At 56.6% G+C, this 17,238-nt stretch overlaps 4 protein-coding genes across 4 annotated transcripts; all 4 read left to right on the top strand.

The window, feature by feature from the left end:
• Positions 1-180: 180 nt before the first annotated feature.
• Positions 181-1,112, top strand: E0L32_009359 (uncharacterized protein; the record flags this gene model as incomplete). The annotated part of the gene is made up of 5 exons (XM_031144315.1): positions 181-186; positions 258-472; positions 530-590; positions 662-919; positions 978-1,112. 5 exons carry the CDS (start codon positions 181-183, stop codon positions 1,110-1,112), a joined length of 675 nt encoding a protein of 224 aa, XP_030991182.1.
• Positions 1,113-2,363: 1,251 nt separating this feature from the next.
• Positions 2,364-4,224, top strand: E0L32_009358 (uncharacterized protein; the record flags this gene model as incomplete). Its single annotated transcript, XM_031144314.1, has 2 exons — positions 2,364-3,650; positions 3,718-4,224. 2 exons carry the CDS (start codon positions 2,364-2,366, stop codon positions 4,222-4,224), a joined length of 1,794 nt encoding a protein of 597 aa, XP_030991181.1.
• Positions 4,225-6,739: 2,515 nt separating this feature from the next.
• On the top strand, positions 6,740-11,094 carry E0L32_009357 (uncharacterized protein; the record flags this gene model as incomplete). The annotated part of the gene is made up of 3 exons (XM_031144313.1): positions 6,740-6,813; positions 7,034-7,221; positions 7,391-11,094. 3 exons carry the CDS (start codon positions 6,740-6,742, stop codon positions 11,092-11,094), a joined length of 3,966 nt encoding a protein of 1,321 aa, XP_030991180.1.
• A 3,889-nt stretch (positions 11,095-14,983) lies between these two features.
• E0L32_009356 (uncharacterized protein) lies at positions 14,984-16,986 on the top strand (the record flags this gene model as incomplete). The annotated part of the gene is made up of 2 exons (XM_031144312.1): positions 14,984-15,516; positions 15,609-16,986. The coding sequence occupies 2 exons, from the start codon at positions 14,984-14,986 to the stop codon at positions 16,984-16,986; spliced, it is 1,911 nt and encodes a 636-aa protein (XP_030991179.1).
• Between the last annotated feature and the right edge of the window lie 252 nt (positions 16,987-17,238).

The following is a 17,238-nucleotide window of genomic DNA, read 5'->3' as shown; positions in this document are numbered from 1 at the left end:
AGACCGCGTGGTTACGTAGGGGAGGTTTCTACGACCCCATCGCTGTAGCAATTCCCTGGCCAAGCCTAATCACATCCATGTTGGTCCAGGCACAAACCATAAGCAAATCGTCGTCAAACCCATCTACTCTGGCAAACAGATCTTCTGCTAGTGATCGCGGCACGCGATCGTACAGTCACCATGAATGTAGGCTGCTGTTTCTCTCACCGTCGTGCGCGCAGGCTCGATGTCGCGGGTGCTAACCTTGACAAATCTAGATCCTCGAGTGGGCGTTCGGCAAGCGCATCACGCCCGCTGAGCGGTTGCGGAAGAACCAGCGGCTCCTGGACAAGGCAATCCGCGAGCTTGATCAACAGCGAGTCAAACTCGAGAAGCAGGAGAAGACCCTCGTGGGGCAGATCAAGCAGAGTGCACAGAAAGGTCAAATGGGTGCGTGCAAGATCCAGGCCAAGGATCTTGTTCGCACGAGGAGGTACGCAAAAATGGCAGACCATGGCACGCTCACAGGCACGGGCTGACGCCGCATTAGATATATCGAGAAGTTCTACGGAATGCGGAGTCAACTCCAAAAGATCTCGCTGCGACTCCAGGTACGACGCCCCTACAGCACGGGATTGCAAACAAACCGCAGAGCGACTTGCTCGCTAACATACCCTACTAGACATACCGCACAAACGAGCAGATGATGCAAGCTATGAAAGGCGCGACGACAGCGCTTGCCGGTATGAACAAGACGATGAATCTGCCATCTCTGCAGCGCATTGCGATGGAGTTTGAGAGGGAGAATGATATCATGGAGCAGCGGCAGGAGATGATGGATGATGCCATCGACGACGCAATGGATGTTGAAGTCGAGGAGGAGGGAGATGAGGTCGTCGAGCAGGTGTTGGAAGAGATTGGGGTGGATCTGAACCAGGCTGTAAGTCGTCCCGAAGACGAGCGTTTTGAGATCAGACTAACAGTGTTGGTTGATGCAGCTCGGAGAAACTCCGCAAGGACTCCAGTCTCAACATGTCGCCGAAGGAAAAGTCGCGCAGGCTGTTGGTGGCGGCGGCGGAGGAGACCCTGGCGATGATGATCTGCAGGCGCGACTTGATAGCCTGCGCCGGTGATGACACTCTTGGCACAAGTGGTATAGAAACGCGACTGGCAGATTTCTTGCGATGCACGCCTAACCTATTTGTTGTGGAGGAAGGGAGATGGTAGAGTGGTTCTGCGCCGGCTCGCAATGCATGAGCCGATTCTATTTTCGTCTCAGTCGATCCCCATCTCTCTGCACACATTTGCTAGATGATACCTCACGAATGGAGACTATTGCCCAACTTGAGACACTTGTTTGGCAAATACATGTAGAAATGGATACATCATTTGACATTATCTTGGATGGCCACTGGGAGACGCGCGAAGGACCATAGGCGCCGAGCCGTGGAGGGTGTCTCGAGTCCATGCAAGACAAACATGCACTGGACAATAATAGGCACCCAAGGTTTGTCGCAGCCTATCAGTGGATGCATGCTTCGACATTAGGCAAAGGTGCACATCGTCTTCTGTTCCTTCCGTGCCACTGTTTGTTGGTTGTACTCATGTGAATAAGAGCACTGAGGGTTGAGTCCATGAAGACGATCGGAAGTTTGGGTATATCATCAAGTCTACATTACCTACCTTAGGTAGGTTACGTCAAAGTCAAGTACCTTAAGTCAAGTCGACGTCGAATGATCCGTGTTGTTGGTGGTGGTGGTCGGTCCACTCCTGCCTGAGTGCTGTGCTCAGTATCATCCCAGGGCATATTATTACATCATCTCAGCCATGTCACAAGACTCCAGGGCTCCCCGCCTTCCCGGCGCAGAAGGACCTCCATCCCTCGAGCCCGCCCGCCCGCTGGACAACAAGCAATTGCGGCATCCACACCAGCTCCAGCGCTCCCCTCCTGGCGGCTCCGCCCTCCCACTTCAGCCAACCTTGCCATCCAACCCGCCCCATTGTGCGCCTTCAACTCGACCTAGGCGTGGGGCCTTTTCGCTGCGCCTACTTGTCTTTCCCATCTTCTCAACGGAAACATCACGACAAATACGCCCTTGGCCGTGCTTCTTTTATTCTGCCCCGCGAATAGCCACCGTCGAGTCATCGCTCGACGCATCTTGCCAGATTGCCTGACCGGGGCTGATTGCGCAAGCCACTGGTTCTCCGGAACCTCATTCCCTTCCTCGACTCCATCTTGTAGTGCGCTGCTCCCGCACGTCATCATCCCGCCTCAGGGACTCGACACGTCAAGACCTCGACTCCCTCCATCCCTCCCCACCGCAAGCAACCTGGCAGGACCCAAGCGCCGCAGTCTCTCCTCCTCAGGGGGTCTGCTGAATAGAATGTTCGGCGGAGGCTCCAATTCCTCGGCGTCGAAATCTGAGAGCACATCTCCGGAGCCCAAGGAGAAGGCGGGCAGCAGCGGGGACTCGTCCCCCGACTCCAAGACCGATAGCGCTTCGCCGACTCCCGTCCAGGCCACCGATCAACCCCCCAGTGGTGAAAAGCGCAGCGGCAATGGCAGCCAGCCAACTTCCGGGGGCTCCGCCGAGCAGAAGAAGCGCCGCAGCAGCGGTGTAAGCAGTAAGGCAAGCAGTCTGCTGGCCAGCGCTAAGAACACATTGAACTTTGCGCAGGTCGGCGGGCGCGGCAACAGTGACATCGCATCTATGCAGACGCCTCTGCAGAAGCTTGGGAAGCAAGATCCGGCCCTTGCCGTGCCTCAGGGCCAGCACAACAACTCTGCCGGCGAGTCCTTACCCGGTCCGAGGAGCACGTTTCGCGTTGGTGTATGGGAAGACCGCAATAAGAAATGCCGACGCACAATGGAAGACACACATGCCTTTCTCTACAACTTCCTGCATACTCCAGCGCCGGCCCTAAGCGGCGATAACGGGAGCCAAAAGTCCAAGTCAACGGACTCGGCGACTGACCTACAGGTCGCCGAGGGCATGGTTGAAACGGACAATGGCTATTTCGCCATATTTGATGGGCATGCTGGAACATTCGCTGCGGACTGGTGTGGGAAGAAGCTGCACTTGATCTTGGAAGAGGTCATCAGGAAAAACCCAAATGCACCTATTCCTGAGCTCCTCGATCAAACCTTCACGTCAGTTGATGCCCAATTGGAAAAGCTCCCGCTGAAGAATAGCGGTTGCACTGCAGCTATTGCCGTTCTTCGCTGGGAGGATAGGGTCCCGAGCAACCAGTCTGCTACAGGCTCTCAGGCTATTGCACCAGCCACAGCTGCCGCCGCCAAGGCTGTCGAGGAAGGCTCAAAGTTGGAGCACAAGTCAGATGCCGAGACAACACATGCCAAGCTCAAGAGTAGTGCTTCGAGGCAAAGAGTTCTCTACACAGCTAATGTTGGAGATGCTCGCATTATCCTTTGTCGGTCAGGAAAGGCTCTCCGTTTATCCTATGACCACAAGGGAAGTGACGAGAACGAGGGGAGACGTATAGCCAATGCTGGCGGCTTGATCTTGAACAACCGCGTTAATGGCGTCTTGGCCGTCACAAGGGCTCTTGGCGATACCTATATGAAGGACCTCGTCACTGGACACCCCTACACTACGGAAACCGTCATTCAACCCGAAATTGACGAGTTCATGATCATTGCTTGCGATGGGGTCAGTATTGAAATGCCATGAGCTTATCCCTTCGCTTTCCTTTCTCACGGTGCTGACTATATTATAGCTTTGGGACGTTTGTACCGATCAGGAAGCTGTTGACCTTGTGCGCAATGTCCACGACCCTCATGCGGCTGCCAAGCTGCTTGTCGATCATGCCCTCCAGCACTTCAGCACCGACAATCTCTCCTGTATGATTGTCAGGTTTGACAAGGAGGCGTTGATGGAAAGCCAAAAGAGCAAAGACAACCCGATCGGGGTGGAGGGCGATCAGACCGACTCGGCCGGCAAACCCAGCGAGGCGGAAAAGATTGTCAGCACGACGAAGCAGAAGATCGCGGATGGCAGCACGCCGGCTGTCGGAGTGTCTGCCAGCAACAGTGGTCGCGGCCATGATCCTGTCGCCGTTGATGGAGACGAGACGGCGTTCAACCCAACCCCCATCGAAGGGTCCGTAGAAGAGGAGGATGCAAATGCACTGGGCGCTGACTCACCCGAAGTGACGCCTGGGCCTGCCACCCCGATAGCCGCCACTCTCGCGACATCCACCAAAGAGACCGACTCAAAGTCGTGATCGGGTTTCACGGGCAATGGCGTAAACTCTTGCATGGCTGACGTTGAGTGTGAGGAGAAATACGAGGAATTGACGATAGGTAACCTGAAGTTGCTTCTGTTCTTCCCAGTGTGGCAGTGCATGTGATCTCTGGATCGTGTAGCGTTTGACGGTAGGAAGGGATTTCTACGTGCAGTGTTTGTCGGCGTTGATGGAAGACACATCGATTCGATATGGCTATACCGAACGAAGGGAGAGAAGCAAGGTGGCTCTGTAGCAATTCGCAACTCGGCAAAGGTTGTTTTCTAAACTGCGGCTCTAGCATTTCTAAAGACGGGAGACATCATCGTTTCAGCTCACAGTATTTCCGCTCAGTTGTTATATCAAAGTCGTCCAAGGCTATCTTGCGCTATGGTGATTGAATCACTTGTCAACAATTTGGATGGCATAACCGTGTAAGCCAGGATATCGATATCACCAAGATACTCAGGCGTTGGTAACATGTCTAAATCTAAAGATGCTTTCTAGGAGTTTAAGAAGAACATGTAATTGTTAGAATAGTCTGTTGAGTTGCAAACCCTGTCCTTTGAGGGCACGGACGGATTTGCAGAGTTGCTCATGCATGAGAACTGTGGCATTCTACACAGAAAGTTACTGAGACACATCAGTCATCGGCATCATCGGTACGGGCTGTTCAGTCCACGTGGCCTGCGACTTGGACATCTTGGGCGAGTACGCTCTCTTAGTGGAGAAATAGACCTCTCGGTAGGTCAGATGCGCCAGAATGAATGCGTGCAGTAGCACTCGTTGTTCGAACAAATACAAAGTACTTGTGTGAATCGTGGTGCTTCATCCATCTGTGCCAAAGGGGAGTGGGCATTAAGGAAAGGGGTCAAAGCGGGCAGTCGATCGGGTGGGGGATGACTGTAGGTAGTTACTTGTCGATGGATGTACGAAGGATGATGTACAGTACTTGCATTCATCTATGCATGGCCTAGCCACTTTTGTGCCGCTCAACTGCACCAGAGTCTGTGAGGTCGCATTGCTCCAAGAGAAGCAGACACTCTCGTTGGCCGTTTGTTTCGTTTCAGCGAAGTTGGTGGTGGAGAATAGCTCTAGTCAAGAGCTAGGTATGTTTCGCGGCGATGGGTCCGTGGATCAACCCTGAAAGTGTTGGCTTCGCAATGACTGTCTGTTCATGAAGATACTGAAAGTGCTTACTGGCTAGATGAAGAAAGAGAAAGATAAATTACATACTTGTAGATAGACGTGCGAGATTTCGCAGCTCGATGCATCCTCACTCTAAAGACTCGGTTGCTTTTTCCATGCTGTATACCTCAAGACTTCGATGCCCGGATACGAAAGAAGCAATTCTGGGCGCGCCGACGGCTTGGGTCCGAAGTTTCTAGACCCGGAGTGGAAGGATGAAGTAAGGGAGCATAGAACGAGACGCCGGTGCTTGTACGAAGTAATCGAGGAACGGCGACAGCAGTATATACGAAGCAGAACACACAAGTCATTGCCCTACAAGCGAGATGCCTCTCCGTGATGGAATGCGACTCTGAACGCGAGACTAATTCGGCTACGGGTAAGGGTTGATGTTGATATCCAGGGGAGCAGATTAAAGTCGGCCAGCGCCAATACTGCAGCATCCCGGCCGATGCCATGATCGTCGAGCATTCATTAGAAGACCTAGCCTGCGAGCCCCAGTTCCAATTCCAATTCAGCTGGACACTCGTTCACCTTCTCCGTTCTTTATGTGATGGAATGCCATGGAGAGCCCGGAGCAGGCCTTGGAAAAGCTGGAGGCACACGGTACCTGGCACCAGCCCTGGCCAGGGATCCCCTGCAAGCGCCGTCCTGTTCCCCCCAAAAGCGGACCAGAAAATAAAATATCACCAGGGCTTCGACTGATTGTCACATCCCTTCCCATATCTCGCTCCCTTCTTCTCCCCTTTCCCTTCGCAGTGGTCCTTTGTCTGTGCCTGTCCCGTGGCGACAATCCGTTGTCCTCTGAGCCTTTGTTTCGGCTTCGTTTCGTATTCCATCGTTCTTTATGTGTCGTTTCCTTTTCCGTATCTGATTCCCCGGGATTTCGTGTGCTACTTGCTCGGTCTGGCAGTACGGTACGGGGCTTTGGTGTACCTCAGTCCCCTGCGCTCGGTCCGTACACGCTGCTAGGTGGTGCTACCACTCAACAAGTCCCTTTCTGCAAACCACGACCTCCCTCTCGTGGCCGCCTGCCAGCTCCCATGTGCGACCTCTGGAGCGTGGCCCGTCGATAAATTAACTTTGGCTAGATTTCAATCTTGCTCTACACAAACATCCATGTTTGTTACGCCTACCCAAGGTCCCTGGCCCGTTATTGGCTGCTGTCTGGGCGGTACTTGAGCCTTACCCCTGAGCTGCTCTGCCGTCCGTCGCCAACCACACCCACGATCTTTTACCCGCCCGAACAGAATAATTACCCGACTCTCGAACCCACGCCTTAAATCGCCATACACGCAATACAGAACCGCCCAAGGGGCAGGCAGAGATGTCTCTGAATGGGTTGGACGACCTCAAGATCAGGGAGGCTCACGAAACTGCCGCTGCTGAGCCGGGAGGATGGTACGCGCATCTCCCCTTTCCCTCCTCCTGTCTTATTTAGAGTTTCCGAAGGGCGCGACGGACCGAAACTCTGCCTCTTCCCGCGCCCGCCCTTCCCGTGGGCTAACCGCACCTCTGGGTTTCTTTGTTCGCTCTGCGCCCGCATCCTCTGAGCTGGGATATGCTCAAACCTTGGCTCGCTTGTCGGACCTCCGCTGACCTAGCACCTCTGCGCATCCAGGTTTCTTCTCAAGTACGCAAGCCGCGACGAGGTCGAGCTGTTAGGCCGTGGCAATGGCGGGATCGTCGAGATTCGCAACTCGATTGCGCAATACGAGGAGGCCTCGCCGTTGTTTGGCTTCCTTAGGTACCGCCGAAGGAATGTCATCATCAAGTACCTTCCCGAGGATTGCTCCAGATTAGTGCAAGGTGGGTTCAGTCGACCGTCTATCCCCTCGCTGTATCCGAGATGCCTTTGCACGCCGGGCCCCCGGTGATGATCACCAAGCGCTCTCGTCTCATCTTGGGCCCCATGTCATCGAGATGACGGTAGAATGTCGGTAGTTGGAAAGGGGAAGCTAATGAGCAAGTGCTGCAGCGCGTATGACGGTCCACTTCAACGCCGTTTGTGAACGATTTTCGCCCTACGACACCACTTTTGACATCCAGACTGCCAAGGAGCTCAAGGACACCAAGCTCTCCGCTGCCTGTTCTCTGCATGCGGCATCGGGTTCTGCGTCTTCGTCGAGTAGCTCCCTGCGTCGGAGACGGCTGATGGAAATTGCTGAAGAGGAAGAGGAAGAGCAAAGAGCTGTGAAGAGACAATCGACGGTGAACGAAGAGGATCGGCCCGCCACTTCGGACGACAAATCAGCTTCACCTCAGTCGCCAGCTTCTCCAGATCCCCCCGTCACATTGGACTCAAAACTTGCTGATTCACCCGACGGGACAAAATTCGCTGTTTCATCTGAACCCCCTTCCTTCGTCGGCGTCGACAGGCCACCCTCACCCGCCAAGTCGTTCGATGCCGCCCATTATTCACATCGCCCTGACTTATACAGCTATTCATCATATCCTTATAATAAACCCAAGGTGAAACTTGGCCCCCGACCCTCGCTTGACGTTGCTGGAAGACCCCGAACGGCGGGAAACTATCGACCTGTTGCCAACTTGCCGGCGGGCTTTAAGATGTTCTCGAAGGGCTCGAGGAAAGGAAGGTCAGACAACAGCAAAGAAGACGCAAAGTCGATCAAGGAGGAAGAACCCGAAATCACCTTTCTTGCCACTTCGATACCCATCCCCCAGGATCCGGCCATGAGTTCGGTTTTCCAACGACCGCACACCAGTGGTGGCAGGCCAGCCACCAGCTCCGGCGTATCCGTCAAGTCGACTGCGCCGACTATCACAGGCAAGCTCGGTATCACGCCGGAAAAGGCGCGGCTGATGAAGGCCATGCAGCTGCGTGAGAAGAAGAAGAAGATGAACCTGCAACAACAGCAAGCGAGCGTCACTACGACCGAGGCACCTCAGGAACCCACCAGCAAGGACAAGGGCAAGGGCAAAGAAGTAGAGGCTGAGCCGCAGACTGGCTCCTCCGAAGAGGTCGAGTATGCGGCCAATGAGGAGGAGAAGGATGCGAGCGACAAAGCCCTTGACACCCATTTTGCTCTGTCAAAAGCGGACTCGGGGGTTGATGTTGCTTCCACATTAGCGGTTGATAGAGTGTCCTTGGATACGCAGACCGATTCGCATCCTCCGTCCCCGTTGGCAATGTCCTCGGAACTCGGAGACTCGACCAAAGCATCTTCAGTATCAGAGTCAACGGACGAGACCGTCCAGCCTCAGCCAGATGCCAAAGACGATGATGCTCCAGAGGATCTTTCACCACCCGTCGACGAGGAGCCTGAGCGGCTAATACTGGACGATGAGGAAGATGATGCTTTGGCTGTGAAGCGAATGTCGGAGATCCCAGAGAGACCAGAGGATGAGTTGGAAGAGGAAGAAGCGTCAGCAAATGTGTCTGTCGAGCAAGTTGCTGGTGGTGCTGAGTATGCACAGCACCTTGAGGACGAAAAAGCTGCCACCGAGCCAGTGGCAGAGGTCGACGCAGAGCCTGAGTCTGAGCCTGAGCCCGAGCCAGAGACTGCTCCTCGGCTTGCCCCAGCACTTCCAGTCTCCAAATTTGCTACCAAGACCCCTTCGCCGCGGTCAACGGGTCAGGAGAGCCAAGTCCCGGAGACTCCAGGGGCAGCCAGCCACAAGAAAAAGACGTCAGGGCTGCAGATCCCTACATCCAAGTTCGCAACAGGCGATTCTCAGAGCGCCCAAGGACCTACCCTACACTCACTCATGGCTTCTGGTCCACCCGAGCTCTATGTTGCTCAAGATGCCCCGCCGGTGACCCCGGAGACGAAACGTTCCAAGCGGAAAGGAGGACTTGAGCCCATCCGGACGAATCTGGACTACGTCTCAGATAGGGAAGCGGTGCGGTCCGAGGCTCACCTTTCTGACGACGAGGACCTCATGGACGAGCTGCAGTCGGCGACCGTACAAGAAGCCAAGCCTGTCTTGGTTGCTAAAACGCCAGTGGCCTCCAGTTTCCCAAGCCAGAGCCCACCCAGGCAAACAACGGAGGCGCTCCCCACACCTCGCATTGTACGAACCGTGTCCAATCCAATTCGCGGACCCCTTTTGACCCCCGGAGACGTATCTACCAGCAGCGCCAGGTCAGTCTCGGCCTCCGGAGCAGCCTATCTGCATCAGATCACGCGCCAGCCTTCGACAACCCTCTCGACTAACAAATCCCACATGGGGTCCGGTATCTCCCAGAGAATCAAGGCTCTGGAGATGCTTTCGGGCAGCTCAGCGGACGGGCAGCAACGCCTCGAGAGGCCAGCTTCAACTTTCTTTTCTGTACGCAAAACAGGTGCTCGGGAACCTTCCCGGTCGCCCTCTGTCGTTGAACGAGCGGACTCCTTGAGCAGGCATCACACTCCTTCACCGCCACAATCTCGCGGACGGACATCGCCTGGCAGCTCCAGGTTGGAGCTCCGTGATCGGTCAGGTTCGATGGCCAGCAGGCTCTCCGTATTTGAGGGCGGCAATCTCCCAAGGGGCCGGCCGGAGTCGATTCAAGTGACGGCACGGATAGTGCGTGACCCATTCCCGAAATACAACGATCAGCGCCCGTCCACTGCGGACCTGAACCAGCTGGACCTGAAGCAATCTCTGTTGGTTGTGGATCACCAAAAGGGCGACGTAAGTCCAACTACGATCGTCCCAACTGTGATCGAGACGCGGGATACACCCCGTAAGGAGACCATCCAGGAGCGTCGTCAGTCTAAGGACAAGAGGAGGTCACAGTCACAAGACGGCCTGTCTGAGACCAGAGATGAGGAGGATGGGCAACGCCAAAGGCGGAGATCCTCGCTATCAATCGTTAAGGACTTCATCAAGGACCGTCGCGGTTCTATACTAGCCGGCAGATCGCCGTCTACCGACAACCTGAACAACCTGGCCTCGCCCGGCTCGGTGTTGTCAGCCAGCCGATCACCGTCCCGCCCGCCCTCCGTACACACTACCTCGGGCCTTGCTCGCCGACTCAGCATCTCCAGCCGGAGGTCGTCGATCAGCAAGGACCGCGACGCTGCCACTCCCTTGCCTACTCCGCTCTCGCCATCTCTGATGACGGAAGCAAGCGGATCTGGCGACGAAGGCAGGTCTTCGCCTGGCGAGCTGGGCCACAAGAAGACTCCCTCGGGCGGCAAGAGCCGCGCCAGCCGTTTCATGCGCCGGCTCTCGAGCTCGCTCAGCTCGAGCCGAAAGAATATTACCCCAACCATCTCCCCTACCGTGGCAGAGGAAGAAGAGTTCAGCAACTCGATCCCACCCTCCTCGTCGCAGGGGTCCGGTGCCGCGGCACACTACCCTACCATCGTTGCCTACCTCGGCGACGTCAACGTCCAGTTCCCGGACAATCTCCTCTGGAAGCGCCGCACCATGTGCCTCGACTCGCATGGTTTCCTCATCCTCAGTGCCGTCCAGGGTGTCACCGCCACCACGACTGCCGCCGCGGTGGCCGGCAAGGACAAGCAGGCCGGTGCCATCAAGCGGTACCACCTGAGCGACTTCCGCCAGCCCTACACCCCGGAGATGGAAGTGCAGGAGCTGCCTAACAGCGTGTGCCTCGACTTTGTGGACGGCTCCGGCCTCCAGATCGCCTGCGAGGACCGCGCTGGCCAGCTCAACGTTCTCCACGTGCTGCAGGATGCGCACCAGGGTCACACCTCCTTCGGACAGTGAGGCTTTCTTTTTTGTGTCCAAGAATTATTTTACGGTCTTGACGACGATCTTCCCTTTCATACGAACACTTCTTACCCCTCTTTTTCTTCTCTTTGTCCCAGACACAAGGCCAGGCCTATTCAGACGGAGCCGTCGACTTTGAGGCCTGTTCCCATTCACACATACCACAGACCTCAGTCGTTTCGTCTCCTTTAGAACGGAATGATACCATTTTTCCTGGGAAGGGGGGAGGCAGGCTTTTAACCGACTTCAGCCCTTGCCCATACATTCACTTCACATATTGTTAGCTCATTACCTTCTTAAGCCCTGGCCCTTTATCATGGGCATTTGTCTAGATAGATCGAGAGGAGGGAGATTGAGGGTCTGGGAGAAAAGGGGTTGCGACCATCATGTTGGGAGACCATTTACTCCGCGAGAGGGGAGAGAGTACAGACTGGTGAGAGGATGAAAAAGAAAGAAAGAGGACTCCCTGGTCAGAGCCGGCAACACATGTGGAGGAGGATGTATGTCGGACGAGCAATGCGCTCTGGGCCAACTTTTGAGAAGCAGCCACAAAGGGGCGGTATAATTGCATAGGTGGCGAGGCATTGTAACTATTTTGCAGCGGTCTATCTCACTTGAGACAATTTGAAGTTTTGATTCCCGAATGCAGTGCAGCGAAAAACTTTGAACTCGAACATGATCGAGGCAAAGAAAGGCTCAGTAGGTAGTGATGAGCCCCTCGACGGGACCACATTGACACTTGTCACTTGTCCATGCAGCTCCGCATCAGCCAGTGATGACGAGCAAGTCCGAGTGCCCATCATCAGGCCGCCAATTGCTATACTGATTTTAGAACTCAAAGACGTACGACGGATGCACGACATGGACCACAATGCAGGGCGGAAGGGCGTGTGAGACGGTGTTGGATTTAGGTATCGCGCTAGGTAGGCAGCCAATTTGCAACGACCCGCCCCGAGTTTTGGGCACAAGGCACAAGGCACGAGGAACGAGGCACCTGCAACCATTAGCACCTGCAATATAGCACACCGATCCTCTCGGCCCACTGCCATCCATCGACATCGACAGCCGCCCTCGTGAGATTTCCGCGTTGCAGCATCGGTAAAGCGAGAACGGAATGCTGCGGTGCTGATCGCTGCCTAGCGAGCCGCGGAAGGAGCCCTCGGTCTCTCGAGATCTCTCGAAATCGACACCGAGCCACGGCAACCTAGTCCAGGTACCTCTTGTTGACGCTGCGATGCCTTAGCTCGAGGCAGACAAGGCAGAAAAATGAAACAAAAGCCCGCCGGCGAGAGTGGCATCTCCAGATGCCCTGCACTTTGCAAGGGTGCGTTGCGGTTTATTGATCCCGATCCTGCAGGACTGCTTGGCTCCACGGCCAGCATATCGGATCCCAAAATCCGGAGTGCCAGTGGATGCTCCCTAGCTGGATAACTAGATCGATCCAGGTTGCATTCCTGGTGGACTGCTGCTCAGCTTGACTGGTCGACAACACTAAGCTGCCTGCCCGGCTGCTCCCGACCTTCGCTTGGCGAGTGTTCTACCCCGGTCTACTACGACGACTCACCACGATTCACCGGGCCCATGGCTAGGTCACTACTCCTCGCTGACGAGCAAGCGTTAACTTAGTCGAGGTCGGTACGGGAGGTAGTGGACGGGCGCCGGCCACCTGGGGTTGCACACTTATCTCCCATATATGGACTATTTGTCGACTAGTCCAAAGAGTGTTTCGCTGACGCTGCGTTCCAACAGAGTTTAGCGCCGGGCGGACCCTTCTGCTACTTGTACAGCTAGACGAGCCAATCTTTTGTCCTTCCCCAGCCCGAGCCGTGCGCCGAGTCAACCCCTCGCTGACGTTCCAATCACTGCTGTTAACCAGTCATGGTCAGTGGTAGGTAGTGCGGAACGGGTTGCCTTGCGTGCGCACACGCGCCTCTCCCCCGCCCACGGACGGCAAAGTCGCCCATCCTGCCCGCCAACAGAGGGATACGATGGGTAACGCAAGCTGAAAAGCCGCATTGTCTTTGCCGACTGGCTTGGCTTGGATTGGGGCCGCCCCTCAGATGGCAAACAGGCTTTGTGGTCCCAAAACACTTGTCTTGGAGAGGGCCCGATTTGATCCTTCGAAGGCGAGAAGCACCGAGCAGGCCCCAGGGCGAAGCCGTCCCGATTGGCTGTCAGCAACGGTGAAAATCTCCAATTTGAGGGGCCGCGGCATGGATCGATGGATGCATAAGCATAACGGTGCTGCGCCCGAGGATCCCGCCCACGCGAAGAAGAAAATCTGGACATTTGTTTGCTATCCATCCCCGATGCAGGCAACAACATGCAGCATTCTACCTGTACCTGTACTGTACAAGGTACACATTCAGGGAAGCATAGGCACCGCTGGTCCTGACAGGGCAGGGGCCTGCTCGTTCTACGATCCACGGATCAGCGTTGCCAGCAGCAGGCGGCGTGCGCCGCCCGTTTGTCGGTTCCGATCTCTGGTTGAGTGAGGTACGTTACTGACTACACTACTTGCACATGTACTGATCAGGGGGATAGTCTCTAGCCCCCATCAGCACACCACAACGACCTAGTTACGTACCTACCTAGCTGCATTCGAACCGTCTGTCACACCCAAGATTGATTTGATGGGGCGTCGGTGGTTGTGGAGGCGTTCGATGTTGGTTGGTGATTGTGTGTCAACGTCGACTGGTGTGTGTGCCACGGAAGTGCCACTCACTTATCGCCAACGACAGCTCGAACCTTGACATGACGGTATGGCTCTCAGCAATCTCTTCGTGCCTGCGTGCAGTGGTTTATGTGTCTGCTCGATGATTCGATATGCCCGTCATGCCGTACCCTTCAAGCTTAGGCCCAATCCTACGACAATGAATTGCCTGAAGGAGCTTAAGTCCGGCCGCCGGCGGGAAAGGGCCAGGCCTTGGGCTTCAAGGCTTGTTGCTTCTTTCGTCCGGCCTCGTAGCGCCGCCAGCAAAGGAGAGCGTGCGCGCCCATTCGGCGCCTCCGTCCCACATCCCAGCTCTCGCCATCTTCTCCTTTTTTCTTCCCTTCCCACCTCCCGCCTCCCCCGCCCCTCCCATCCAAGCCATCCCAAGCCCTCCTCGCATACGTTCAGCATACTTGGATGCTTACCCCTGTCACCAGACAACCCCAAGGCCGTCGTCCAATGTCCTGCCCATGTTTTAGACCCGAGGATGGTTGCGATCCGCCCGCCCCCTCTTGACTGGTGCGTCAACGTTGCCCTCGTCCTCGTCCTCGTCCTCTTCATCGGTGGTTTCCGAGTGCAGACAGAGCCTCGAACAAGTCCTTCGGACCCGGTTCCACCATGGGTGTTAGCTTATTTATATTGGCTCTTGGCCCGCGGGGGGGGGGGAGTCAAATGTCCAAGCCTTGCCTGCCTGCCCACATGATGAGAAATTAGCTGTTTATGAACCCTCATCTCTGGCATCTCCATGTTCCAACACGCCGCTACTTCAGACTAATTCCCTTGCAAACCCACTTCGACGCCGCGCGATCCCACGCCACGCCGATGGCCTAAAGAGGATCTCGCTGCTGCAAAAACCACCCAAAACCCATCTGACAGCAGTCAACTATCGTAGCTTGCCGATCCCCGGAGAGGGAAACGTCCAATTCCTCGCGTGACGTCTCGCACCCGTTGCCTCTTCTTACTCGGGAAACCCAATCTCTTTCAAAGTCTTTCTTGACCCTCTGACAACAACGCCTTACTTGAATGTGCGGTTCATCTCTCCCCCCACCCCTGCTCGCATGAATTTCCTTTTGCGCCGCTTGACCGGTTAGACGCATCGATCGCCGCTCCGTCGCCTCCGTCGTCCGCCCGCGCACCGTGCCCGCCGTGTCTGCCGGGACCTGCCAGTCGCCCATGGATCCCTCGCAGAGCCATCAGTTCCCGCGACAGCAGCGGCCGGTCGGCGGCCCGGACCAGGGCCTTACGATCCGCCGCAGGGGCGGTGCCGAGGCCGAGGCAGCGGCCGTGGCCGCCTTGCCCGGACATGCTCTGCCCGGCAGCGGTCCCGCCTCGGCTTCCACCTCGGGCAGGCTCATGTACCTGGTCGAGGCATGCGAGGCCGCGTCCGGGCCACAGACAGCTACCCCGCCGCTGACGGCCGCGGACCGCGACCTATCCTCGTCGCCGTCGGCATCTTCGATGCTGGGATCGCCGACGACGCAGGCCGAGTCGTCGTCGCACGCGCACGCGCACGCGCACGCCGCCGCGGTGCAGAGGAACCTCGCCAACACTACCACCCCGCCCGAGACGCCCCGGCGCATGGTGCCGGCCACTAACAACGACTGGGAGGGGATGAAGCCGATCATACATGATCTCTACATGCAGCAGAACTTGAGCCTGAAGGACGTCGTCGACAAAATGTGTGCCGAGCACAAGTTCAAAGCTACGTAAGTTGGGCCACTCTCTTGAGTCACGCCTCAAGCGTGGCCGGTTGCGGTCCGGGGATAAACTGACAATCGAGACTGGGCTTTCTTTGCAGCGCGAGGATGTATAAAACACAGTTCAACAAGTGGGGGTGGTCCAAGTACAACAGCAAGAGGCTGCATCGCAACCTGTCCAGCGGTCGGGCGGTGCAGAAGCCGAGCGGCAAGTCGTGCCGGCGTCCGCCGCGATCCAACCGGACGCATGCCGTCATGCCATCGACGATACCGAAGAAGGCGAGAGTGGCGCACTCACAGGCGGCGGGCACCCAGGACAGCGGCGGGCCATCGACAGCCATGGTCCGGCGCAGCCCATATCGAGAGGATCTCCATGCGATGACGCGATTACAGCACGGCACCAACGGTCAGTTCTACATCGAGAGGGTCCTGTGCGAGATCCAGGACCACGTCCATTGGTTCCACGCGCAGAAGGACGAGTGGAGGTTCATCCCCGGCGTCGACCTGATAGGCGTGTACAACTACCGCGCCTACGACACGTTCCGCTCGGCGTTCGACCACTTTATACGTAACGAGCACGAGATTGGAGGGGAGCTGCTGCGGCACGCCTTTGTCCAGGTGGAGGAGATGGTGCAGACCGACACGTCGGGCTCCTTTTACGGCCTCTTTGTCGAGCTGCCGGACCTGCTGCTGCACTTCAAGCGCGTCGACATCCTGCAGATCCTGCTCAAGCACATCAACAAGCTGGCGCCCATCAAGACGCGCAACAAGTCGCTCTCGCACATCTTCCTGATCCTGCAGTCCATCGTCAACATGGAGCCGGAGCAGCTGGCGCACTACGTCGAGTCGGCGTCGGGCCTGTGGATGAACATGCTGCGCCAGCTGCGGGGCGAGATGGACCGCAGCACGCTCATGGCCAAGCGCAACTACTTCCGGCACACGCGCAACCTCGACGAGTGGCGCGTCAAGCAGCTCGTCGGCGAGTACGAGTACCTGCGCGGCCGCGCGCAGGCCATGTCGGCGGGCGACTGGAACAGCACGCTGCGCCACCTCGAGGACATCACGCTGTCCATCATGCACAACCACGGCGTCTACTCGCGCGACTTTGTGGCGCGGTCCGAGAACCTCAACGCCCGGCTCGAGGCCAAGTACGAGGGCAAGGACCTGCCCAAGGAGCACTGGGACGTGCTGGACCGCAACATCCTGTCCAACTCGCTCGACCGCATGGCGACGTACTACCGGCGCGTGGGCGACGCCGCGCGCGCCGAGCGCTGCGCGGCCAAGGCCCGCGAGGGCTGGCAGCACGGCCCGACGTGGCAGTTCGAGGTCGAGTCGCTGCTGAGCAAGGCCGGGCGCGGCGACGAGGCCGAGAAGATCAGCTGGACGCGCCTCGAGGGCGTCTACTGGATGGAGGTGCAGGACACGCTGAGCCGGCAGCGCAGTCCGGACTGGACGCCGCCCATCATTGAGGAGCTGTGATGATGAGGAGGAGGAGGATGAGAGATTGGAAGGAGAGCGAGGGCCTTGGGTGTTGGTTTGTTTTTTGTTCTTCTGAGGAAAAGCGTTGTGAAGTAACGCTTTGTGTCTTTTTTTTTTATAGCTTTTTTTGTCTTTGGAAAGAAATGATATCCCCTTGAGCGGTTGTTTAGGAAAGTGTATAAAGCATTGGGTGGAAGGGCAATGAGATGATACCATCTTGTGCCAACATTACGTATATCCTTAAAAGCACAG

Source organism: Thyridium curvatum (genome assembly GCF_004353045.1).
Source record: "Thyridium curvatum strain D216 chromosome Unknown NODE_67_length_248306_cov_82.505095, whole genome shotgun sequence".
Lineage (NCBI taxonomy): Eukaryota > Fungi > Ascomycota > Sordariomycetes > Thyridiales > Thyridiaceae > Thyridium > Thyridium curvatum.
The sequence above is the reverse complement of the archived record's forward strand: the minus strand, read 5'-3'. Positions and strand labels throughout refer to the sequence as shown.